The sequence below is a fragment of the Leuresthes tenuis genome, unplaced genomic scaffold (assembly GCF_036924035.1).
Source record: "Leuresthes tenuis unplaced genomic scaffold, fLeuTen1.0.hap1 SCAF_7, whole genome shotgun sequence".
NCBI classification, from domain to species: Eukaryota; Metazoa; Chordata; class Actinopteri; order Atheriniformes; family Atherinopsidae; genus Leuresthes; species Leuresthes tenuis.
In genome coordinates this window covers 26,170,233-26,194,965 of record NW_027325361.1, presented here as the reverse complement: position 1 = coordinate 26,194,965, position 24,733 = coordinate 26,170,233, and the positions used below count along the sequence as shown (strand labels likewise).

General features: G+C 41.3%; 2 protein-coding genes across 8 annotated transcripts in view; both read left to right on the top strand.

The window, feature by feature from the left end:
• evi5b (ecotropic viral integration site 5b) overlaps nucleotides 1–17,318 on the top strand; it is a 37,321-nt gene extending 20,003 nt beyond the window's left edge. For 4 of the 7 annotated variants that reach the window (XM_072390169.1, XM_072390168.1, XM_072390170.1 and 1 more), the window contains 18 exons: nucleotides 342–531; nucleotides 2,582–2,806; nucleotides 3,017–3,091; nucleotides 3,216–3,341; nucleotides 3,446–3,589; nucleotides 3,978–4,067; nucleotides 4,305–4,402; nucleotides 4,602–4,662; nucleotides 4,754–4,807; nucleotides 5,816–5,848; nucleotides 6,247–6,399; nucleotides 7,561–7,692; nucleotides 7,812–7,952; nucleotides 8,166–8,324; nucleotides 8,663–8,809; nucleotides 9,003–9,098; nucleotides 14,052–14,147; nucleotides 15,441–17,318. In XM_072390169.1, the coding sequence (XP_072246270.1) occupies nucleotides 342–531; nucleotides 2,582–2,806; nucleotides 3,017–3,091; nucleotides 3,216–3,341; nucleotides 3,446–3,589; nucleotides 3,978–4,067; nucleotides 4,305–4,402; nucleotides 4,602–4,662; nucleotides 4,754–4,807; nucleotides 5,816–5,848; nucleotides 6,247–6,399; nucleotides 7,561–7,692; nucleotides 7,812–7,952; nucleotides 8,166–8,324; nucleotides 8,663–8,809; nucleotides 9,003–9,098; nucleotides 14,052–14,147; nucleotides 15,441–15,719 (2,299 nt within the window). In that variant the 3' untranslated portion in view covers nucleotides 15,720–17,318. The remainder of the gene's footprint in view (nucleotides 1–341; nucleotides 532–2,581; nucleotides 2,807–3,016; nucleotides 3,092–3,215; nucleotides 3,342–3,445; nucleotides 3,590–3,977; nucleotides 4,068–4,304; nucleotides 4,403–4,601; nucleotides 4,663–4,753; nucleotides 4,808–5,815; nucleotides 5,849–6,246; nucleotides 6,400–7,560; nucleotides 7,693–7,811; nucleotides 7,953–8,165; nucleotides 8,325–8,662; nucleotides 8,810–9,002; nucleotides 9,099–14,051; nucleotides 14,148–15,440) is intronic. The other 3 variants (XM_072390172.1, XM_072390171.1, XM_072390174.1) reach the window with 3 other exon arrangements.
• A 2,143-nt stretch (nucleotides 17,319–19,461) lies between these two features.
• On the top strand, nucleotides 19,462–22,904 carry gfi1ab (growth factor independent 1A transcription repressor b). Its single transcript, XM_072390177.1, has 6 exons — nucleotides 19,462–19,777; nucleotides 20,393–20,581; nucleotides 21,128–21,501; nucleotides 21,666–21,803; nucleotides 21,945–22,110; nucleotides 22,251–22,904. Exons 1-6 carry the CDS (start codon nucleotides 19,666–19,668, stop codon nucleotides 22,427–22,429), a joined length of 1,158 nt encoding a protein of 385 aa, XP_072246278.1. The 5' UTR covers nucleotides 19,462–19,665; the 3' UTR covers nucleotides 22,430–22,904.
• Nucleotides 22,905–24,733: the final 1,829 nt, after the last annotated feature.

The window sequence follows — 24,733 nt, the reverse complement described above, 5'->3', positions numbered from 1 at the left end:
TACAACTGTCACTGATTCTGGTGATGCTGCAGTTTTCTTGTTGTGGTTGAGGTCTGATGGTTTTTTAGGGTAAAGGATGTGAGAGAAACCTTCTAGAATTTTTATTTAATTTACAACTCAACTCTTACAGTCCTCCTCTAGACTCAGAAGCAATGTATATGTCCTTTTAAAAAGCTCTCTGTATATGGGTTGCTCTATTACATCAAAATAAAAAAATATAAAAAATTGTCTGTTAAAAAGTGTTTGGAAGGGGTTGCTCATCTTGAATTAGAAAAGATAAAAATAGTAAGGATGTAAGTGGTTAAAATATTTTTTCTGAAGTGTTCTTACTTTCACTACAGGTTGTTGGAGACAGACAGCAAGTCGCTGCGCTCCATGAACGGTTCCCGGCGGAACAGCGGCTCCTCCCTGGTGTCCAGCTCCTCTGCTTCCTCCAATCTCTCCCACCTGGAGGAGGACACGTGGATCCTGTGGGGTCGAATTGTCAATGAGTGGGAGGAGGTGCGCAAGAAGAAGGAGAAGCAGCTTAAGGTGAGATGAGAGAACAGTGACTACCTGTGAAGCGAGAGCCGGGTCTCGTGTGGTACTACTTAAGAGCTTACTCGACCTCCACTGCATAAACAGGCTTACTGAGACACATTTAACCTGTCTGCTCAGGCTAAGGCATCTTTGGAGCTGTCACTTTATTCACATTTTAGAGATTTGCTGAGATTTTGTTTTTGATTTTGTTATTTTCCCATTTATCAAGAATAATCATTTAGAAGAATTTTAGATCACAAAGAAAGAAACAGAAGCTCTTATCATACTGAAGTAGTTTTAAATTTCACAACCCTTGTGATATACTTTGCATTTCACAGGCATTTGCATGAAGCTGTGAGGCAAACCGTACAATGGCTTTAACTTTTAGAATGTTTACTTTAGTCAGAGATCCTTTCTATGGCTATCTTTGTCCTGGGTGACCCTGTGGTGTTGTGCTTGAACTTGATATTTCAGTTCTTGACATTTGGTGCTAATTTTAGTAGTGCTTGTTTCTACAGTTACTCTTCATAGTCTTGAGATAATCCTGTTCCCAGTCACTGTCAGTGGTGTTCTGATTTAAATTGCACATCCACAGAGCACTTTTTGTGTAAACTGTACGATTCTGTACCAGAAGTCATGGATGTGACTCAGCAGGGAACTTTTTGCTTCTGGATGTTAAACTGCTTAATGCAGGCTCCTGTTAAATGACAATGCATATTTAAAGGAAATGTAAGTCAAGCTGTAACCATGTAACTGCAGACATTGTTTTAGCCCATCAAGCATCAAAATTGATGAGACTTTGTGCCATGTGATTATGTATCTCTCATGCCACTTATTCTTAAAGCCCACATGTTATAATTCACATCCGTGTGGACATATAGTTCCGATGGATAAAGATCCTCATACGCAGTGGGAGCGAAAGACTAACATCTTTTGCAGGGGTGAGAGTTTTGTTGTTGGAGTCATTATGTGTGTAAATGGGGAACTGTTGCGAATGGCCTATGAACATGCATTGTGTCATTACGTAATTTAAAAGAAGTAATAAACACCAGATGAATGAAGCAAGGCTGAGGTATTAATCGTATTTACTGATGTTTTCTTCACCTTGACTTACTGAGAAGCACAGTTTCTGTTGCATGAAGGAAGGAGCCTGGACTTTTCTCTGCTTGTGTTCATGTTTTCAGCAGCTTCAGAAGTATTTCATTGACAGTGGCAGAGCTGTTACTATCAAAGATTAAACTATTTAGTTTAGTGTTGTAATTGAATAATTGTAGATTTGTGTTATAGTTTTTATTAGTGTTTGTGCGTGTTTCATATTGTTGGGGGTAGAGTAGAAGTGGTTAAAGTATTGTCGTGGTCCAGAATACAGCTTTTGTTCATCGGTCAGGATATGAGATGGTGCGTTGTTCCACTACTGAACAAAGCTCATTTTGTCTGGTCTAACTTCAGCTGAGGGGAGAGGGATCCCCCCATTTATACCTCGTCTCTATGCATTTCAAAACAAAGCTAGAATAACAGCTATTTCACAAAGTCATGGTTTTCTGATGGATTTTGAAGACACCTCAGCCAAATGAACACAGTGCTCCACAACCCTGGAGAGAGGTTTTAATAATAAACAGTGTGGTGGGAAAACAAAACCTTTTGGGGTTCAAAGTGCCCACTACAGTCACTGGAACACTCACAGATTCCTCTCAGGGGACTGGAAATGCACAAGTTGTTTGAAGAAGGAATCAAATGTCAGTTTGACACATATTTGCACACTCTTATTTTATTTCCATCACATATCTTTTGGTTAAGTTTTTGTGATTTTTTTTTTTAATTGTATTTATATTTTTTAAAGCAAAATGTATTTCTAATGGCACAGTGAAAGTCAGATTACTACAAGGGCTTGTTTAACTTCATGCTATTATCTGCTAAAGATGTCGGATGTCCAAAACTGAACTTATTTTATTGTACATTATTATGATAATGGCTGAGAGTTACATGAAAATGTAAACACCTTCCTCCCACGCCAATACAGTGTAGAAGCCCTTTAGAAAAAGTATCTGTTGTTTCTCCACAGGATCTCGTCAGAAAAGGGATTCCTCATCACTTTCGGGCGATTGTCTGGCAGCTGTTGTGTAATGCCCAGAATATGCCCATCAAGGATCAGTACTCTGAACTTCTGAAGATGACATCGCCATGCGAGAAGCTGATTCGCAGAGACATTGCTCGCACTTATCCTGAACACGACTTCTTCAAAGAGAAGGATAGCTTGGGCCAGGAAGTGCTGTTTAATGTCATGAAGGTATATCTCCTTTTGCATCTGAAGAACTTGTTGGTTTGCTGATGAACTGGTAGTCATGTGTTCAAATGACAGAAACTGAGTTTTGACATGAAACATTTTGAAGCTACAAAAATGTAAGTCAAGCTGTGTAAATCCATACTTGACCCTCAGAAAACCTTGTGCTCTTCAACTTTGGTGAGTTACATCTAAAGCTGAGCTCTCTTATTTCAGGCATATTCTCTGGTGGACCGTGAGGTTGGCTATTGTCAGGGAAGTGCATTCATTGTCGGTTTGCTGCTCATGCAGGTAATAATGCTACTCACCCCCACTTGCATGCAAGTTCTCTGCAATCCATCAGCTCTAAGCTCTAAGTGTTGTAAGAACAACACTCAGATGTTAAGGTTTGATCAATTGTGGGTCTTTTTTTTAGATGCCAGAAGAAGAGGCATTCTGTGTGTTTGTGAAGCTGATGCAAGACTACAGATTACGAGAACTCTTCAAACCCAGTATGGCTGAGCTGGGACTTTGCATGTACCAGTTTGAGTGCATGATCCAGGTAAACATGTCATACTGAGTGTCCAGATGAAGCGATAACACTTTGTGAGTTACTCTTGTGTTACAGGAATTATTTGAATCTGTATGATTTTTCTCACCCCACAGGAGCAACTCCCAGAGCTGCATATGCATTTCCAGGCTCAGAGCTTTCATACCTCCATGTATGCCTCCTCATGGTTCCTGACCATTTTCCTTACTTCTTTTCCTTTGCCCGTCGCTACAAGGATCTTCGATATCTTTATGTGCGAGGTCAGTTAAAGCTTTTCTGAGGAGCCATTTCCTGCTTTGAATAAGAAATTCTGTCAGCTTAATTTTGCTCATTCATCAAGAATGATTTTTTTTTTTTTTGCATATCTGTCTTTCTATTAAATGAGCTTGCATTGTATGTTTGCACTGTAGGTTAGTTACTTATATAAAAGAAATGCTAAAAATACAGTTAATTGTCGGAGAAAAGATAATCCAATAGTGCCACCTGTTGGGGAAATCAGACATTACAGTCCATGCATAAAAGGAATGTGCAAGGTGTTTTATCACTGGGCTAATTTTTTATGATTATTTCTCTTATTTTTTTTCTTAAATGTACACTAAACTTAGCATAAACTCCTTCTCTAATTTTCGGTGGTCTCTCTGTTTTCAGGGTTTAGAGATTGTTTTCCGTGTGGGGCTGGCCATCCTTCAGATGAACCAGACTGAACTCATCCAGCTCGACATGGAGGGCATGTTACAGGTATATCCCCATAACCTAACAGAACTCAACACTCAGATGGCTCAGATTATCATAAATTCACTGAACCCTCAAGGGAGGAACCTCCACCACACCCAGTTAATTGATAGACAATTCTGCCAGCTCCTACCTCGTGCTGAATGTAGTGCTTTGAGGTCAGAGAAACACCTAACGACTAAACAGCGGGTTATGTAGTTGTGTGACACTTCTCCTGCCTCTGTTTTCTTTCCTCTGCTTCAGCACTTTCAGAAGGTCATCCCACATCAGTTGGACAGTGGACCAGATAAGGTCATCCAGCTTGCGTATCAAGTTAAATATAACGCCAAAAAGATGAAAAAGTAAGCACAACTGCCACGTTACAAGTTGTTATTCTCCTTCTACGTGTATAATCTTAAATATTATTGTTTTAAATACTTTTTTACTTAACTTAAACTCCCAAAGTTCTCTGATTCATGATATTAACAAAATGTTCTGCTATTAGGGGCTTCAGTTTTTTAATCCTTGTTATGTTTTTTTTTTTTTTTTTTTTTTTTTAAGACTCGAGAAAGAATACACTACAATCAAAACAAAAGAGATGGAAGAACAGGTGGAGATAAAGGTGTGTGCGTGTTTTAAGTTTGTCTCAAATGCTTCAACATGTGCACTTTGTGGCTGCCCTGTCTAATTTGTTTTGTAAATGCTTGTTTCAGAGGTTGCGAACAGAGAATCGCCTTCTGAAGCAGAGGATAGACACCCTAGAAAAAGTGAGTGCATTGGTGTTTGTCACTGGTGCTCTGTCGCCAGACAAATTATATGCTTAATCTGCTCTTTAACTTCGCCTTAATCCATTCACCTACAAACGTCCATACGCCATACATCTCTCCTAATGATGGAGTCTTGTCTTTCATTAACTGGCCTGTGTTTGATGAAAGTTGCCCATTTTCACAACATGAAAGCTTGACTTGTATATTGAGTTTTCTGATTTGTAGTTCAGGTCAGAAACATTGCTCGTTTGAACTTCATGTTGCCATGGTGACTGTCTGTGGCTCATTTACTTTCAAATTGACCTGTTGTCACTAACGAAACAGAGACTGTTTGAATGAAGCTGCTTGATGCTTGAAGCTGACTCAAAGCACTGCATGCCAGGGCGCACTGTTTGTGTTGTTCTGCACCGCATTGTGTCTCTGACGCGAACTATTACTGGCAGGTAAAGCACCATGCATGATGTCTGCCGTGGACAGAGAAGGTGTCGGCTGCGCTGCGTGTTCCTGCAGGGTGTAGCTACACTACACGTTGTCTAAAAACGTTAGTTATTTAGTACGAGCCTGCTGCTCTTGGGTGCATCTCTGTCACATAACTTCTAGGACCTATTTGACTCTCCACTAACTGAAAGTTGTTCAAAAGCTTGGAGGAAGCTCTTCGAAGCCCAGCGTGTCTGCTCAGTTAAATACTTGCTGTAGCTCTTTACATGCTGTTTTTGTAGCGTTCTTGGTGCTCACCTTTAACCAGGGTTGTCCTCCTGTCTCAAACCTGTGCGTGTTATCAGCACTGCTATTTTCTTCACTTTGTCACTACCTTTCCACCACTTTTGCATGCAATGTTCCTTTTCAACCTCTAAATATGAACGTTGGGAAGTCAGTCAAAAACAGTTTGTGGAGGAAAAAACGAACATTGCAGTTCTTCTTTTAAACAATCAGTTGTTCTATGTGTGCTTTTAACTTTCCTCTGGATTGTCTCTCTCTGCTGTCTCTGTTGATATTTCTGTTTTGTAGGAAAGTGCTTCCTTGGCAGATAGATTGATTCAGGTACATTCCTCATTTTCTCTTTACTTTATTTTGCAGCCTCCCTTTTCCTTCCCCTCTTTCTCTTTTGCATTGCATGCTTATGATGAGCACAATGATGGAAAGTAATGATTCTGAATCGAATTAATACAGCAAAATACAAATTATGATGCCAATTACATTGTTAAATAAGTGCATGGAAGGTCACATTATGGTATGTGTGACAGAATATGAGAATCACAAATAGTGCTGAAGCAAGCTAAATAATTACTATCAATCACTGGATGCTAAGAGTTGAAACAAGCATGTCATGTTAGAAACCCCCATTCCCACTTCTTCTCTGATTTGCCCCATCATTCCGCCTTTTCGTTTCACTTCTTGTCGTGCTCACTCCACTACTCCTCGGTTGCTTATGTCCAAAGGGACAAGTGACTCGAGCTCAAGAGGCAGAGGAAAACTACCTGGTCAAGCGGGAGCTGGCCACAGTCAAACAACAGAGCGAGGAGGCCAGTGCTCAGCTGGAGCAGGCCAAGAAAACCATCAAGCAGCTTCAGCATCAGCAGCAAACACAAGCGGTAAGGAGGGCAGTAGAATTCCTTGCTGGCAGGATACACTGGCTCTGATCCTGCTGAATGTATAACAGGATCCTTGTGGAAATACTTCCCAAATTTGTGAGGTGCAGTGCTTAAAATGTCAGACTTATTATTTTGAGATCATGCAGTTTGTTAAAATTGATACCTGGGCCGGTGTTTATGCACGAGGGTCATGATTTTTATGTGCAGAAGGGTCAGCACATATTACTGTATGTGCTTATTATCCTGTACTCACTGTGCAGTAACAGAATGTTTGTCATGTCATAGTGTGGACTGTAGAAACTACAAACACAGCAACTGCCAGGAAAACAAAAACTGTTGTTTTAAAGAGAAAGAGATTAACCATTTTGCACACATCATTCATTCATAAAAAATTAGGTTTGCAAGGATTAAAGATATTTTGTAATCTTTTCTTTATTTTCTATTACCAGAATTTCTTGTCTTGATGTCTCTGACCTTACCATTTTCACTCCTCAATACAACCTAACTAATAGTACAAAAGTCCACTGATGCTGAAACCTTAAATTGGCCTTTAGAGTTTGGATGCGTCAAGGTTATCTGCCTCCTTATACCGAGTTGGCACATGAATCCCTAGCAACAAAACCCAAGCTGTAGCCGAGCAGAGCTTTTTTTCTTCTCACTTTGCACATTGGTTGTGGGTAATAATCTGTTTTGACATGCATGAATTCAAATTGGGACACAGGGTGCTACACAATTCTGCCACCGTTTACAGTCTCCAGCATTCTCAGAAATGCATCCATAAATTTGTCAGCAGCTGTTTCACCAGCTGGTAGATATCACACTTGGCCCGCCGTTCACAGAATCCTCTCTGTGCATATCAGATGACTTCATATTATCAATTATTGATGGTTGGATTCCAGATGATAATGTGTAGGCATTACCATGTTTTACATAATTTGCTGTCTTGTTTAACAGCAAGTGCTCATGAATTATTTATGTGAAAGGGTAAATGGTGGATGTAAAGAGGTATTTAGAGTATAGATGGAATTAGCTGAGACGGTTTAACAGATTGGTATTATTTTTACATTACGAACATTTTGTTAGAAGTAAAGACATACAGGTATGTATGTTTTGCTGCAATGCTATGCTGTCTCTGCTCACTGTCACTTATTTTGATTGCAGAAGGGACCCCCTCGATTCTCTGAGGAGTCTGTCATGCAGCTGGAGAGGGAGCTCGTGCAGGCCCGGCTGAAGGAGGCAGAGTCGCAGTGCGCCCTCAAGGAAATGCAAGAAAAGGTCCTTGATATAGAGAAGGTAAGTTGCTGCACACGTTCTGGTGCGGTACGCTCTGGAACATAACCAGCACACAATAATAATAGTCATGATCTGGCGGTACCCCATCATTCCATATCTTTCTTGCCCATCTTCTTTAGAGGAACTCATCACTACCAGATGACACTAATGTGGTGCGACTCCAAGAAGAGCTTATTGGGGTGAAGCTGAGAGAGGTGGAGGCTCTGACTGGATTGAAAGAGTTGAGGCAGCAGGTCAGAGATCTGGAAGAACACTGGCAGGTGAGCACCAACATTAAGCCCAATATTGAACTAAATGTCTGAAACCAAATGGCTGATCTAAACCAAAACTATGGAATAGCTGCAGATGCAGAATGTAGATGTTGTATGCACACTTTTTGCTCCAGAGCTCTGACACTCAATAGGGAAAAAGTCAAGATTTCTGTTGTTTACGAAGTGATAGTAAAAAGAAATAACTGTGAACCGTCTCCTCAGCGCCACCTGGCACGCACTGCTGGTCGCTGGAAAGAGAGCCCGAAAAAGAACACCTTGAGTGAGTTGCAGGATGAACTGATGAGTGTGAGATTGCGTGAAGCTGAGGCCCAGGCAGAGCTGAGAGAGACACGGCAGAGGATGCTGGAGCTGGAGACACAAGTCAGAGCTCAAATCACTCTTAACAACATGCATTTTATCCTTTTCCTTGTTCTATACTTTCAGTTTCTACTTAAATTATATCCTGTTATATAGTTTATCATATGTGATTAAAGGTGTTGTATAGAATAGGCACATTTGTAAATAAGGTGGACGTACAGGATGTGTAATAAAAGAAGAGTATTCTGTACATGTAATGTCAAACAGTCACCTTTAGAGGGCAGCATGTATCTGTTCCATACAACCCAGAAGATGCATCCTCACCACCCAGACGTTCTGTCTCTTGTGGACTGCATTTATCGCTTATTTGTTTTTTCCTGTGTGCCTCTTGGCTCCTTCAGAATCAGATTCACAGTAACCAGCTGCGTCGAGCAGAGCAGGAGAGTCGCTCTCTGCAGGAACGTGTGCAAACTCTGACAGTGCAGAACAAAGATCTGCATGTACAGCTGCAAGAAATCAAGCGCAGACAAGCTGAGATTGAATGCAAGGTACAAACTCTGCTGCTGATCTGCACCACTCAGCACTGCTACTGAAAGGGCAAACCACTACAGCTCTCTTTTGTGGCATAATCTTTGAAGTCTAACCCCAGGACTTAAAAAAAAAAAAAAAAAGAAAGCAAGAAGTCAAAGTTAGCATTAACTTGAAAAATGTAAAACTTGATCTTTGGTTTGTTTTCTATAGAGCAAGGAAGAGGTGATGGCAGTGAGGCTGCGGGAAGCTGACAACATTGCTGCTATGGCTGAGCTCCAGCAGCAGATCTCTGAGCTGGAGATTCAGGTAAAGTCCCGACTCACACGCCTGCCTCCGCATTGAGTGTTGGATTTCCTTAACTCCTTCACAAACCACAACACACATATTTGCACTTCTTTTTTTTTTTTTGTGCTACAAAGGGAAATGTTACTGACAGCAAAGTGTGCTATTGGCAAAGCAGTTAATTTCATTAATAAGATACAAAGTTCTTATTTATTTCTAAAGGTTATTACATGGACGTATCAGCTGAAGTTCGACCAGTAATGGTTTCTTGAGATTACAGATTGAAAAAAAAGGAGGGGCATGGTGGGTAAAAATATGTTGGATGTTGGATTTCGTTTATCAGACAGTTTCAATAGAATGATCTGAATCTGATTTCAGTTGATGTTGTTTGCTTGCTTTTCCAAAGAGGCAATCGTCAGTCATATTTGGTTAAACCACAGGTTTCTTCTGTAAGACTTGAGGAGGGTTTGATTTAACCTCTGATGAGGTACATCAGCTGATGATTTCTGTCAAGTTGTTAACTGTTGTTTATTTAGTAATACTATTTTCAGCCCAGTGTGAATCTGTGATATCCTGCTCTGCAAACAGTGTGGCTTTATTTTATTTGATAACCAATTTATTGTTTTTAAAATGTGGTGTTTTTCACTTTTATTTTTATACAGGCACTTAAGATAAAAGCAGCTTAACTGATCCACTGAACGGACAAGTTTCAGCTAACAAAAGATGAAGAAGACAGTATTTTCCCCAAGACAAATGTGAAATGCTGCATAAAAACAAGGCTGACCACAGCAAATACAGAAATACAGGCCTATTATTTTAGTGACAACTGTCAACACAGACAGTGATCTAAAAACCCAAATTGTTACAAATCAAGCTTGTTTGTTTGCTCAACACTTGATTAGCGCTGGGTGTGGCATCAGACACACTGTGTTCACTGTGTGAACATGTGAGTCCTTGCTTAAGGTGGGTTGTTCTAAATTAAGACTTGATTAGAGCCAGTGAAAGGTTCTTAATTTATTTCGGTGTTGTTCCCAATCTTTGAATATGTTGTTAGAAATACTCTCATTTCATGTGTCACATGACCTTTTTTGTGAAACTTTAGTGAACAGGTTTGATACATGAATGCTTTTAAACAAGCAAGAGACTTTCTTTTTTTTCGTCTCAAATGAGTAAGTGTCTGCCACAATGGCTTGGCACTGAACCCACATACAGACAGTTATGTGTCAGTATTTTGGAATTATTCATGATTTTTTTATAACTTTGTAAGCTTGCTGAGTGATTATCTCTAGTCAGTGGAATATGTCTCTGCAAACTGATGATCAAAGAACATAAATCCCAGAAGCTGAGTCCAGTACAGTAATAGTACCTCCCATCCAGTAGCCACAGTTACATTTATTTAGTATTTTGCAGACTGTTATATTGCTTTGTATGACTTTCAAGCTGTTCAAAGATTATCAGTCTTGAGTGATCAGCCATTTTCAAGTCCTGTCACATCGGGGTTGATTTGATATATCAGCCTCGGCCGTGTAAGAGCGCTCTGAATTCCCCTTTTCATTTTTGTCCTTTAATCCAATTAGGCAATTTATTATCAGTGGCACCTGTTTTGAGCATTTTTGGTTTTGAATGTGCTATGAGAGCACTTGTGAGTCACCAAACAATCAGCCTAAAATGTCTCAAAGCTTGTTAGAAATCGTGTGTTGATCCTCTGTTTTGGCAAGTCCCGAGATGATTTCACAATTAAAACTCAAGCAAAACCTGTGCAGAAACTGTTACAAAAGCTGTTACAAAGTGTTTTGTGGTGGAGTTTCGTAGTCTTTTTTTATAAAGTTTATCTAAGAGCATTTCTTCTTTTTAGATTGTTTAAAAGTGTGATATTTGTTGGCTTGTGCTTGCATCTGTAAGCTCTCTCCATAGAAGTTCAGATGTTTACATACACATTTATTTTCATAGCTGATATTGAGGTTTTCTTTTGTTATAGAAGTGAGCCTGTTTTTAGCTTCAAGTCTTTTCATTTAAGACCTACATACAGTTCTCAGATTGTGGTCAAAGAACTCCACTTAACTCTAATCTGATCTCTCACTTTTTAAACCCCTCATCCAGCTTTTGATTTGTGTACATCTAGTGTCAATTTTTGTGACAAAGCAGCTGATAAGGTTTCCTTCTGATGGCTTCTCAGTGTAGAGTCTGTTTGTGCATCAGTGTTGCACAGTGGTTTTGCATCGGCACGCCTGCATCGGACAAAGCTTCCTGTAGCTCTTCTGCCTCATGTGTTGGTTTTGTTTGATTATTTATTCCCGGTTTCATCTGCGAGTTTCTTTTGAACTGGTATTTCTACAATCACATGTCAGACGGTGGCTACAGCAAACCTTAACTTTCTTTCTATGACTTTGCCTTGTTCTATAGGCATCAGATAGCTTCATGTCACATTTGCTATCAGCTGCTTAGAGGAGCTAAGATTCAGAGAACTAATGAACTCTTGACGGTTATCAGCTGACAAATTTTAGAAAGTGTTCACGGCTCCAAGTCTTTTGGACTTAGTTTATTAAAAATTTTTGCCAATCAAAAAGTGACAGTACATGAAAACTCATACAGGGAACATCACTTGCTTTAATCAAGTGTCAAACCATCACTTTGGTTAAGCCAAGTTAGAGATTGTTGTGACAAGACTTTTTAAAGCACAGTTATAGCTTTGACTCTGACTTTAAGGTGTTTCAGAGGGTCTATACTAGAGGCCCAAGCTATTTATAAGTATGACACCAACAAAAAAAAATAAAAAATCCTCCACCTCTCCTTCACAGGCGCACACACAATCACAATGTGGTCTGAGGTGTGGTTACTAAGTGATAGAGCAAAAACATGCAGCACAAAAATGAACTACCACCCTCATAGTTTTCAGAACCTGCATGATTAACTCTAAGTTGAGTATGTCAGTAAAACATGCAGAAGCCTTTCACATTATTTACACTTTACTCTCACTCACACTAAACATTTTGTTTTTCATGGGCAGGGTTTTAAATCACTGTGCAAGTTTTGGCTTCTCGGTCTGTGGTTTGGTTACCTCCTCTATAACTTTGGGGGGGGGGTTCAATAAAAAAAAGAAAAAAAAAAGTTATTTAGTTTTCTCTTCAGAGAGTGATGCGCTGCGCTGATGGTTTACAGGCTGTGACCAGATAAATGTCAGAGCCGTTGTTTATGTAGTACGCACATCATGCATTTAAACATCTGCCCAGATAGTCCTGCAGAGATTTCATTAGCACAGGGCAAAACGAAGATGACAACCTCTTAGTGATGAAGGAAAACAATGTCACTGAAACTATGATGTCTAGAAAGGTTTATGTGTAGGACTCTTTCAGTATCACAGCTATGGCCTCTTATAAAACGCCACAGACTCACTGTCTCTTGGCATGGTAGGAAGTGGTTTCTCATTTTGTAGCTGAGACTACCAAAGGTGACATGCATGGTTTATTTTGAGGTTTCTATGACATGCTCAGAGATTTGTGCTAAATGTTGCAGCCTTTTAAGAAAAAACCCAAACGTTTGTGATGTTTAACCGGCACTTATCATACTTATGTGGAAATTGTGTCTGTCTCATCATTCTAATTGATATATTTTTGATCACATCTATTTTTCACCAAGATGCAGTGAATTGATAGCTTCAACTGACAATTTGGTTATTGTGAAAAATGAATCATGCATTTTCACACCACAGCTGGGAATTTTCACACCACCTCACTGACATCATTGCAGCTTCTGAATAACCCAAACGCTGTTGCCACAACAATGGAGATGTTTATAAAAATGTCAAAATCTTTCAAATATGCTGACTGTGTTCGATTAAATGTCAATTCTAATGCATTTCATGTCAAATTCTTACCGGAGTTGTGACTGCGTGCACTTGCTCAGAAAGCAAAGACTACAAGAGAAAGTTTTGCCAAATTGGCAGATACTCTGCTCTATGTTGTCAGTGCAGTAAACAAATTAAACATATATTCATTCAGAAAAAGCTGACTTTTTAAGGCGGAAAATGTTCCCCTTGCACGGCGCTGCTTTTAGAACTAAACAAAGCAGTAGTCTGGGAGTGGAGGGACACGAGGAGCACATTTCTGTGAGACGTTTGACGTCCCTGGCCACAGCCTGACACCTGGTGATTCACACAGCTGAACATGAGGAAGTCTTATTAACTGCCTGCATTTTTCGTTACAGTGTTTTGGAGCTGCTAAACCTCAAAAACAACTGATTCTTGGAATAATCTCACTTGTTTTAGACCTCTCCTTATTTAAAAAAAGCCTACTGGGACCCACAAATTTCAACCCCGCCTCACCACAGGAATCAAAAAAAAACATATCTGTATTTTGGGGTGTAGGCCAGTCGGTGACAGCTCAGTGTCACCTCTTTACCTCAACACCCCTCCCCTTGCTATGTGTGGTGCACACATCTTCCTTTTTTGCCTAAGTGTGTGTTTTGAACTCCTCGGTGCGCCTGCCGCTGCTCTTGCTGTTAAACTGGTAGAGAATGATGGAGGTTTCAAATAGAGTATGTGTTTGTCTCCAATACCTGCAGATGTCTTCACTAAGGAAGGTAAACATCACATGGGCTGTTTAACTGTTGGAGCCAACAACCAGCCTCATCCCCTGGGCCCCAGGAGGAAATCAAGCACAAATGACACTGTTTTGTGTTTCCCCACACATCTGTCACCCACCACACAAGCATGGCACTTTGTAATGTTATGTTTGTAGCTGAGGGGGTACTCTGCCTTCCGCTTCTGCTTATCCTGTCTGTATAGTTGTCTGCCACTACTACAAGACCAACATTTGCAATTTCCACAAACTCCTGCTGTTTGAATGTGTGCTTTTTATGCCATTTATTTTGATAGCTATGTTCTGCAGATGGTTTCATTGATTGTGAAAACACTTCATCTTCCTCAGAATAACTCTAAGTGTTGTACCCATTTAACAGTAATGTGTCATCTCTCATCAGAAAGAAGAAGGAAAGGTCCAAGGCCAGCTGAACCACACAGACTCAAGCCAGTACATCCGTGACCTCAAAGATCAGATAATGGAGTTAAAACACGAGGTGAGACCACAAAGAAAAAGCATCAGATCTAACGAATCATGCTAAACTGTTTGCAGCTTTTTTTTTCGTAGCGATTCAGATTTTTTAGTTGCCTTTTTGATGTAGCATTTCACAATATTTCCTCAGATTTTACTTTGGCTCACAGATTAGTGAAGTGTTAACTACACCCAGAGACTTCCTGTGCGGAGATGCCTTTGCACACCTCTTGCAGATACCTTCACAAACATAACCTACCCTTGTTTACACAGGACGGCTTACTAAGCTTTTTACAGCATAGACCTAAGATGCAAAGAGGACGTACAGTCAGAGCATAAACATGCTGAAGTACATTAACATTTGAGTAAGGCAGTGATAAATTCACCTGACATTTACCTCAGACATTTACCTTTAGTCTTGTTTAATTTCTGACTTTTTTTTTCTCCTTAAGACCAGTTTCAGGGGTATGAAAAAAAAGCTGTGCACTCAGTAATTTCCCCCCTCATGTTGCTTCTCCTCTGTGTCTGGAGAGTGACCTGCGTGAAATCGTGTTAACTCGAGTTTCTCTAGTGAACAAACCTGAAAGTCCTGCCATCTTCCCCCCACCTCACAATTTCAAGTAAAGCCTTCATCGTGTAGCAGGAAATTTTGACTGTAGATGTTGGTTAGATGAAAACAGTAAGAGGGCAGGCTGCTGACTTTACACAGATGCAGGTAAACACAGAATTGTTTTTGTGCTGCATATTGGATGCTGTGTTCTGAACTGGCCTCTGAATGCATTTCTTCCTACATGTCTGTCTGTTGCATGGCAGGCCTACCCAGGTGAGTTGTTTCAGAAGTGTCATGTGATGTCCAAAAGTTCAAACCAGAAACTGTGTTGACCCTCACCTCATTGGCCCACTTTGTGCTGTATAACTATTGGTATTAGAGACAGTTCTGAGTGCTTCTGTTTGTCAGGAAAGTGGCTGTGTGTAGCTCCATTCTATTCACCTGACAGATTATACTGTGGGGATGTAGTTGAAATAAATTAAAAATCCAGTTTAAGTTTGTGTACTGTTGGTGTGCAGTATGGGTTCAGATCATCTCTCCTACATGTTGTTTGTTTTAGTTACTTCCTGCATGTTAGACGTGTGAAAGCCATCTGATCATCTTGCTGACAAAGATCGACTGCCACAGTTTCATTAATGACAAAACACTGCACGCTCTCTAATTTCAAATCCTATAGCAAGGTTGCACCCATCAATATGCAGTTGTGAGCATTTTATTGGACAGTTGACATCATTAAGTAGGTAACACTCATCATGCTTTCTTTCACAGATTTGCTGCTTAAAAGGACAGAGGGGATTGAGCACTCAGTCCACTTTTGATGGGATCCACATTGTCAATCACTACATGGGCGCCAATGAGTCTTACCAGTCTTCAGATGATGATGGAGTCAAGGACCCCAACCTCCAGGACTCCCAGCAGAGGAGCAGCAGACGTATCAAACTGCACCCCAAACTTGGGGACACTGACAGCGAGGAGGAGGAGGACGACGGGGAGGCCCTGCGGCTCTCTGTGCCTCAGAGCAGCAGCCACAAATCCACCACCGTGTGAGCCACGCTCACTGGCTGTCAGAGCTCAAACGGGGGCTGTCGGCACTCTCTGAGGAAGAGCTGATGTTTCTAGCAGCCATTTAAAAGGAGAGGTCTGGGTCGGGAGTTCTGAATTTCAAAAAAAGGAATTGCATTATCATTTCATATCATGCAAATCATACTTACCGATTTAGATTATTTGTTTACCTCTCTTTTGTAGTTTTTTTTTTTTTTTTGCTATGGCTGACAAAAGTGAGGTCAGTCTGGAGCTCAGCAGAGAATAAAATAACGTGGAGTGTTTAAAACTCAACAAGAGGGGGTGGAGGGGAAAGGGGTCTTTCTGAGCCCTCTGACAGGTACAACACAGAGAGAGACTGTGCAATAAAACATTTTATGCTACATCACACACTTCATCCAACCTGTTTTTATATTTTTAAAGCATTTTATAAATGAATATATGAAGTGTATCAATGCCGTTACTACTAAGTGTCCATCATGCAGAGGCAGAAATGTGTGTGTGTGTGTGTGTGTGTGTGTGTGTGTGTGTGTGTGTGTGTGTGTGTGTGTGTGTGTGTGTGTGTGTGTGTGTGTGTGTGTGTGTGTGTGTGTGTGTGTGTGTGCGTGTGTGCGTGTGTGCGTGCGTGCGTGCGTGCGTGCGTGCGTGCGTGCGTGCGTGCGTGCGTGCGTGCGTGCGTGCGTGCGTGCGTGCGTGCGTGTTGTCTGGATTAGGTTGGTATTGAACCTGGTCTTAAAGCTGTTTCTACCAGCCAACAATGAGTTGATGACTTTGGGCCTTAGCACATGCTGTACCACAGTCAGTGTGTCATCTGCATGCATGTAGATATGTAAATGTATTTTGTCGCCCCCTCCCCCACATTTCTTTTGAACTTGAAAACTTGTATTATTGCATATCAGATGCTTTGATATATTGACCTATTGAGAAAAAAGGGATATAAGTTATAAATTAAGAAAAACTAAGAAACTGTTTTTAGTCCTTCAGCTTGTGCAGGAAGGAGCAGATTTACGTCTTATCTTCTGCCACATTTGTACTGAGTTCTCTGAAAGCATGTCTGACTTCCCCTGAAGTGAAGCTATGATGAGAAGAAAGGAGTCATTTGAGCAAATTTGCTGACAAGCCGAGCATGAATAATGTCCATCATATGTTTGATGTAAAACAAGTTTGTAGGTAAATGGATGACAGTTTGAGGGAACTTGGATAAAAGCGAGACGACACGAGAAAAGTGCACAATCTGAGGACGCATCAGGAGCTGCAAAGTGTCACCATAGTAAGCACTGTGTTCTGAATCAGGCTCATTCAGAAGCCAGTTCCATTCCACTTTCACGGACCTGGAAATCCAAGTCAGCAGAAGTCCTCCAGCATGCAGCTGTCGTGTCCAGGAAATGGACAGGATTCTGACTTTGAGATGCTGATATTGACAATATCTTGTTGATGAAGACACTGTGTTTAATGGGAGACGAACACATTATGGCACATTGTGAGTCTGCAGTGCAGTAAAGACACATGGTAACACTATGGAGCAGTCGGCACACTCTACATGAGATTGTTGTGTGCTTGTGTATGTGTGTGATGAGTTCTCAATAAAACGTATGATAAACGTTGGGCCTGGTGTCTTTGTTTTAATGATGGTAGTGTGGCTGAAATGCCAGATGACTGTGAGCGCATGTGGGATAGTGCATGTGAGAGCTGCCTTCCTCTGAAGATTCTTGCTAAGATTGACTGCTTTCAGGAAGTGATTTCTCGCGGTTTTCAGAGCCTCAACTACTAATCATTTCATGCAGAAAACCACATTTTAAGAGCGATTCGGAGCACCGAAAGATTATCCAGGTCTGTATATCACTAAATGCTGATGAAGGAGAGTTCTGAATCTGGTGTAGTAACGGCATGTGATGGCCAGAGAGCTCAGATTTTAGTTGCGGATATTCAGAAGATGGTGTTAACACTCAGCGAGAACCAGTTTGTCATCATCTTGTCATGTCAAAACTAAGAAATCTATTCGAGTCGGTTAAAGCTGTCGCACGCGCTTGTTATACTATGTCATTTAACCTGGTTTTTAATATTTATTTAATAACCGGAAAGTTTCTTTAGAAGTACAATGAAAATGTAATTTATCTAAACGGGTGTGAGGCCACAACAGATATTTCTAGGCTATGTGTCCGTCCTGCTGAGCTGAACTGAGGTAGGAAATCAGAGCTTTGCGCCGCGTGGGACGGAGAAATCATTTGGTGTCTCCACAGGTGAATTTCATAGAAAGAAGAAATCTGTTTAAACTGCTGAAATGACAAAAATCGATAATTGCGATGTTAAACGGCCACATTAATTCATACTTTTAGATAGCATAAATAAAAGCGTTAGTAGTAGCCTGAAACAAATTTAAGCTTTAGGCTTATAGGTTATTATTATTATTATTATTATATTTATGTTGTGTGTATTTGATTGTTGTCATGGCAGAGGGCTGCGGTTGTCAGTTTTTACTAAATGAAAGTTCTACCTGGGCCTACTCCTGCTGATGACGCTTTTATCAGTTCGGGATTCATATCTTCACCGAAACGGTGTCCGGATGCCACGGCCGTGACGACTCTAATCGAGCCGGGAAACGTGGCCCTTTGATTTCCTTTCCTTTTGCTGATAACGGTCTTACTGTAACTTCCAGTACAAACGCACTGACTGCCTTTGGGCTATAGAGCCTTATTGTGTTCACGTCACTATATGTCAAAGATATGTGAAGAGTTCTGAGAGTGAGCCCTCTGCTATATATTTTTCTTTCCTTTTTGCTGGAATACTATTATATCTTAAGTATAACAGCTGATATAATGTGAAGGTGTAGATGGAAAACTCCCCCTTTGTGTCACAATGAGTTATTGGTCCAAGACTGAATTTTCAGAGTAAATACATGCAAATGGCCTGAGAGCCAAATGTAGATAAAAACGAATTAAATTCACACTAACTGGTAATGAATGACATATTCAGCATTACTTCAGGGTGGGAATAAAAGGAGCATGTCGTGTGATTTACATGATTCGGTGCGTCATGACACCAAAATGGCTCTAATGCGAGTCCTGGCTGAACAGAAACATTTTGGGGCAACGTGAAGCTGCCACTGCAGGCCGAATGACTAGTAACAGTCAACTGACCAGCGGACCGGAACAAAGCTCCAAAACACTTGGTCATGTGGCCCGGAGGACACAATGAGCGATTCGGGTGCACTTTACAGGATTTACCGACAATTACAAGTTACTGACATCTAGAAAAAAGGAGAGCGGAGTGAATTCAGATTTCCCCCCACCTCTTTATTTTACCACTACGTGCTCCTTTGAGCGCTCAGCAAGACACCTTGGGGTGCGCCTCCGTATTTCCTCTCACCCTGCCCCCAATCAAAGATTGAGAAAGACACCGATAAAGCTTGTTATCTCCAGATTGCCGAGAGCTCCTCCGCAGACAAAACTAAGAAACTAAAACTAAGGAAGGAGGGGGCTCTGGAAAAGAAAATGTAACTTATTGTCAAAGTTTTATTTTCAGATGCAGTCATCAGCTGCTCATTCATCTGATGCCGTTCCTGTAACAGAAATAGGACAGAGGTAAAACACTCCGTCATGTTGTACTGAGATGAGTAAATTTTCGCTGAAGAGACGTGACAAGAAGTCGCCCCCACTGCAAATTGCTCTCCTTATAGGCTACCTGCCGCCGCAGCGTGCAATAAAACACTGCTATTCTTTACATCCCAGTCAGCTGGGATGGGGATGGTGGCGCTGTCTGACACCTGTCCGGGCAACACCTGGCAAACGGGATGGACCGTGCGCGCATGCTCCGTAGTCAGGTTAAAATCTGTTAAAAGCAGTCGAGAGCAAAATCTCCTCCGCATTTCGGAACAAATCTCTGAGCGAGCGGCAGGACTCCTCCTTTCAACAGCTGGATTAAACTCAGTCATTTCTCCGCTCTCGCTTGAAAGATGCCCCGCTCCTTCTTGGTGAAGAGTAAGAAGGCTCACAGTTACCACCAGCCCCGAAGTTTTGAGGATGACTGCAGCAGGCTGGACACGATTCTGGCGCACATATGCTTGGGTACGTAAAGTGATGCATTTTACTGCTGTGTTGTTGTTCTCTGTGTACCATGTTTGCACTTTAGGGTCTAACTTTCCAAAAACTAAAATCTGTATTTTGATCACAATAACTGCAAACATTTTATAGTCAAAGTAGCAAAACGTTTAAGAATCAGCTCTGAATCAAAAAGCTAAACTTCATCAGAGCGTGTGGGCTGTTTCATGATTTTACGGCTTAAAGGGCTAAAAAGAAAAAGGTACCGCTTTCTGAAAGGGCCTCAAAACGCGAAAAACACAAAACAGAAATCTGAGATTAAAATAACTGGAACATTGGAAGAAAAATGTGGCAAATATAATACGAAACTAAGTAAAATAACAAAAAATTTCATATTTTGTATTGTTTTAGTCTGTTATTGCGCCACTGTTTCACCATTAAATAAGCAAGATTGGTCCTTTTTTATGTAGAGACTCATTTTTTAAATAAGGAAATTATTCTACATTTCATTTGGGACCCTAAATACAACCATCATATAACTAGAAGCAGCGACCATCTCGAGCTTCCAAATAAATGAGCACTCTCTAAAAACATGACGGTGACCTTACTGAGTGAGATGCTGTCCTCCGTGGGTCCCCTCAGAAGCAGATAAACTCCCAGAGGAGGACACCGACGTGTCGGTGGACGGGTACGGTCTCTCCCCGGACTCTCCCCCGGGCGACGCTGCTGACTTCACACCGAGATCTCCGCTGAGCTGCGCAAACAGTTTGTGTGGTCGCTCCCCGGAATACGAGGATTTTTGGAGGCCTCCATCCCCCTCTGCATCTCCTGGTACGGACACACAGAGACATCTCCGATCGTGTTGAACATTGAATGGACACATTAGAGGCGGAAACAGCAGACAGGATAAAGAGTTCATGAGGCGACAATGAGAAAATGATGTTAAGAAACAAAGGTTTAATTCCCAAATACTACCAACTGCTTAGTCTATAAATTCTAATATTGTGTAAAAGATGACTGAAATCTAGTCATTATTTTTTAGCATTCTGTGGATGCCATTTATTAGCTACAGCTTAGATAACTTCTTTTAAGATCTGATTGTTGTGTTCACTGAATTTACTTGTTGCTAAATTAAAAAACATGAAAACACTTCAATCTTCCATTATTGATTGATGATAATAATAAATGTATCCTCTAAATGTATCCTCTTATTTCTAAATCATATTTCTGGTTTCCATAACAATCATCATTTGGGAATTCTCTGGGAGGGCATTTATGACTCCTTATATTAGCTCTCTCTGGCCCCGTCGGGCTCTGGAAATGCTCCCATTCAGCCGTATAGCTGGTTTCATTAAATTTTCATCTGTTACCCTATAGTTGACTCAGAGAAATCCCTCTCTCCTCTGGTGGCTGAGACTCAGCCTTTCAACATTCCATTTCGGCCGTACGCCTGGAGCAGCTACCCGGGGCCGGGGTTGAGGCCCCTGGTGCAGCAGAGCCTCCATACCCGCAGGGAGCTGGACAGATGCCCGGCGCCGATGGCCATCTACGGGGACAGGAGCACCTATCCGGCTCTGTTTGCAGACCGAGCTCTGGGATATGAGTCTTACGGGGATTACAGGAGGCACTCTGCCGCTCTGTTGTTTCCTGAGGAAGGCCTGCATGGAAAAACTCACGACGTGAAGACCCAGTCTGACCTACTCTGCTCTGGCCTCCTGAATGGTGCCTACAAGTGTGTCAAGTGCAGTAAGGTGAGGAAGCTGCCCAAACAAGCTAAGCTTTGTAAGGCCGAACCAAACTCTCACAGCTGCTTTGTGGTTGACCTTTCTATGTGATTTTGGCCAACTATCCAGTTACATGATCTTGTTTATTTTCCAAATCTTGCTTCAAACTAATTTTATTGTTCGTTCATCAGGTGTTTTCCACTCCGCACGGTTTGGAAGTCCACGTGCGCAGATCGCACAGCGGCACCAGGCCTTTCGCGTGTGAAATCTGCGGCAAAACCTTCGGACACTCAGTGAGTCTGGAGCAACACAAAGCCGTGCACTCTCAGGTAACTTAACACACTTCACACACCCTGCAACTCACATACTTAGTTTTGAATGCAGCTTGCCGTCAGCCCGTCTTCCAGTTGGGGTTAGATGCTGAGCTGACTCCAAATCACGACACAAACGACCTCTTGCTCACGTTTCAGGAAAGGAGTTTTGACTGCAAAATATGCGGGAAAAGTTTCAAGCGCTCGTCCACGCTGTCGACTCACCTGCTCATTCATTCCGACACGCGGCCGTACCCCTGCCACTACTGCGGCAAAAGGTTCCACCAGAAGTCAGACATGAAGAAACACACCTTTATCCACACAGGTACGTAGAGAGGAGGAAGGCAGACCTAACCTGGTAGTGCTGTTCGTTGGGAACCGATTTGTTCCTTTCGTTTGGATAGAAAACGCAGTTTATCTCACATTAAACAAAAAGTAACCTCAGTTTAACGTTCTATTTTTCAGGTGAAAAGCCGCACAAATGTCAGGTGTGTGGCAAAGCGTTCAGCCAGAGTTCCAACCTCATCACACACAGTAGGAAGCACACGGGATTCAAACCTTTCGGCTGCGACCTCTGCGGGAAAGGTTTCCAAAGAAAAGTGGACCTGAGGAGACACAAAGAGACGCAGCACGGGCTGAAATAAAGACCCAACGACAATCACTGCACAGAACATCTTATGGAATCTGACTACAGGCTGTTTATAGGCCTATTCTTTCTGGAAGAGAAGGAGAAAAACTGTTCCGAAGACAATTTCGCCCTCAAAACGTTCAAAATGTCTATGGATCAAAATACGATATGATCCATCAGCAACACTAACCACATCATCCTTCTGCGCAATGTTGGAAAGGCCCAGAACACCAGAGATAAGCTGTGGATGGTCAGGGAGGGAGAGAAAAAAGGCAGTTATCTTATGATAAACATGATTAGAAATAACTGTACCGTGGACAATAGATGCAGCAGATAAAAATCTGCGTTTCACCAGAGAATGTTGGTGTTTTATTTTCAGCGATGCGGGCAAAACAAGCTGCTCACATCGTGTGATTGAACAAACGCACCCCCGCGGCTCTTTTCTTCCCTTCGTCCATTTTGCATATATATATAATTTTTTACAAAATAAACACGTCTTTCTCCCAAGAAGACTTGGATTTGGGGTTGATTTCGGTTTGAATAAAAAAAAAGTTTAAATTAAAAAAAAAAGTGAAATGATTTAGTTCTCTTCCATTATTTAATTTCACTCAATAAAAAAGTTACGGCGAAACTTCCCCGAATGTGTCGGTTAATATTATCAATATCATCATTATCATTTTAAGTGCACTTTAGTGCTTGTGGATGGTTCATGGAATCTGAAGGAGGGACGTCTCACCGTCTTGCTGCCGTGATTGTGATTGCCCAGAGGCTGCTGTTTGTTTTGACCACTGCAGGCTGCAGGTGTTTGGACCTAAAACAATCGGACAGATCTAACCGTTAACCAAATACCTTTTACCCTCATTCTTTTTTCTTTTGGGGGGTTAAAAAGGCAGAAAAGGCATATGGTGTGGCAGCTGTGATTCTGTGTGATAAATGCTCAGCATAATGATTTTATCTGGCAAACAATAAAATCCTGCTTCCACTGCAATAATAATAACAATAATTAAAAAATATAGATAATGTTCTTCGTGATTCCTCTCCACATGAAGGTAGAATACTTTGATGGAACTGGTTTGGTGAGATCACATGTCTGACCTACAGGCCTACATGGATGTGCTCTTCTTAATAACTCCAGATGCCACAGCAAAAACAAAAAGAACAACCAGTCAGTCCTCCTCTCCCAACATTGATTAAAATCACTGACTCACAGGGATTTTTTTTCCTTTCTTCTTTTTATGCTTCACCTCCCACCAAATCATGCAACATCCAGGCCTGCGAAAATACTGAATATTTTAAACCCCAAGTTGAGCAGACCAAAGGAGAACAGGAAAAGGCATTCTCATTGAGAGCAGGATTTATCAGAGCTGTTGTGGCACAACGTGAAGTAAAAACCCCACGTTCCAGTTAAAAGACTTTTAAAAAAGCACTCCAAACTGTTGATAAAGTAGAGGAAATTACTAAGCATCAGAGAAGATAACTGTGAACTATGAAAGAGTCTGGTCACAAGGGGATTTCATCCAACGGAAATAAAGCTGAGTTAACCATTAAGTGCCTTTAACACGTTTTTCCCACGACTTATTTAAAGGAGGTGTGACGGCTCACTGCAGCGCAGCAGGTAACCATAGTATGGATAATAGTCCTAAAAGCTTTGTTTAAGCAGCTAAACGGCAGCTTACAAAATAAATAATTTGTACGTGGAATTCTATCTTCCAAAACATTGCTCCCCCTCTGAGAGAAGCTCACCAAGTGCAATCTCAAGCAAAACTCTTTAAATAAGCCATTAAGCTGACCGATTTCCTCCAAGGGCACGGGTGGATGTCTTTTTTCTTTTTAAACCATTACTCCACTGCCCTGAGGCATATCAAATATGAATAGAATTTGGCTCAATCGATTTGAGAGGGTGAGTAATCAGAACGTTGCAGTCTGAGGCTCAAATCTAGGCCTACACCTCAGTCCATCGGTGCCCACGGTTGAGAAAAAAAGGCACAACGCACATCATCTGTGCATACGACCAAGCATACATACTGTCTGTACACGCAGAGAGTAGATTGATTTATCCTGACATAGTTGTGCAATTAGAAAGTTCCGAGACTGGGTTTTGTGGTTTTGGATGATGTATTATTAATCTGAAATTAAACATGAATAATAAAAGAACAATTCAAGAGACCCACTTTGATGTTTGATTTAGATTTTCTGGCATTAAGTGGCTTTATTCTTATGAGTTTTACTGTCAGACCTTTGTGGCATGAAAACCTGCAAAACTCTTCAAATAAACATAAAAAAAAAAGTCAAGAAAAATCATAACGGGTCAGCAAGCTGC

Bases quoted from the DNA above. Each gene is read 5' to 3' on its own strand.
- gfi1ab (XM_072390177.1), top strand. From the start codon at position 19,666: ATGCCCCGCTCCTTCTTGGTGAAGAGTAAGAAGGCTCACAGTTACCAC. The intron at 19,778-20,392 runs GTACGTAAAGTG...GGGTCCCCTCAG, and splicing joins TCTGGCGCACATATGCTTGG to AAGCAGATAAACTCCCAGAG. The intron at 21,804-21,944 runs GTAACTTAACAC...CTCACGTTTCAG, and splicing joins ACAAAGCCGTGCACTCTCAG to GAAAGGAGTTTTGACTGCAA.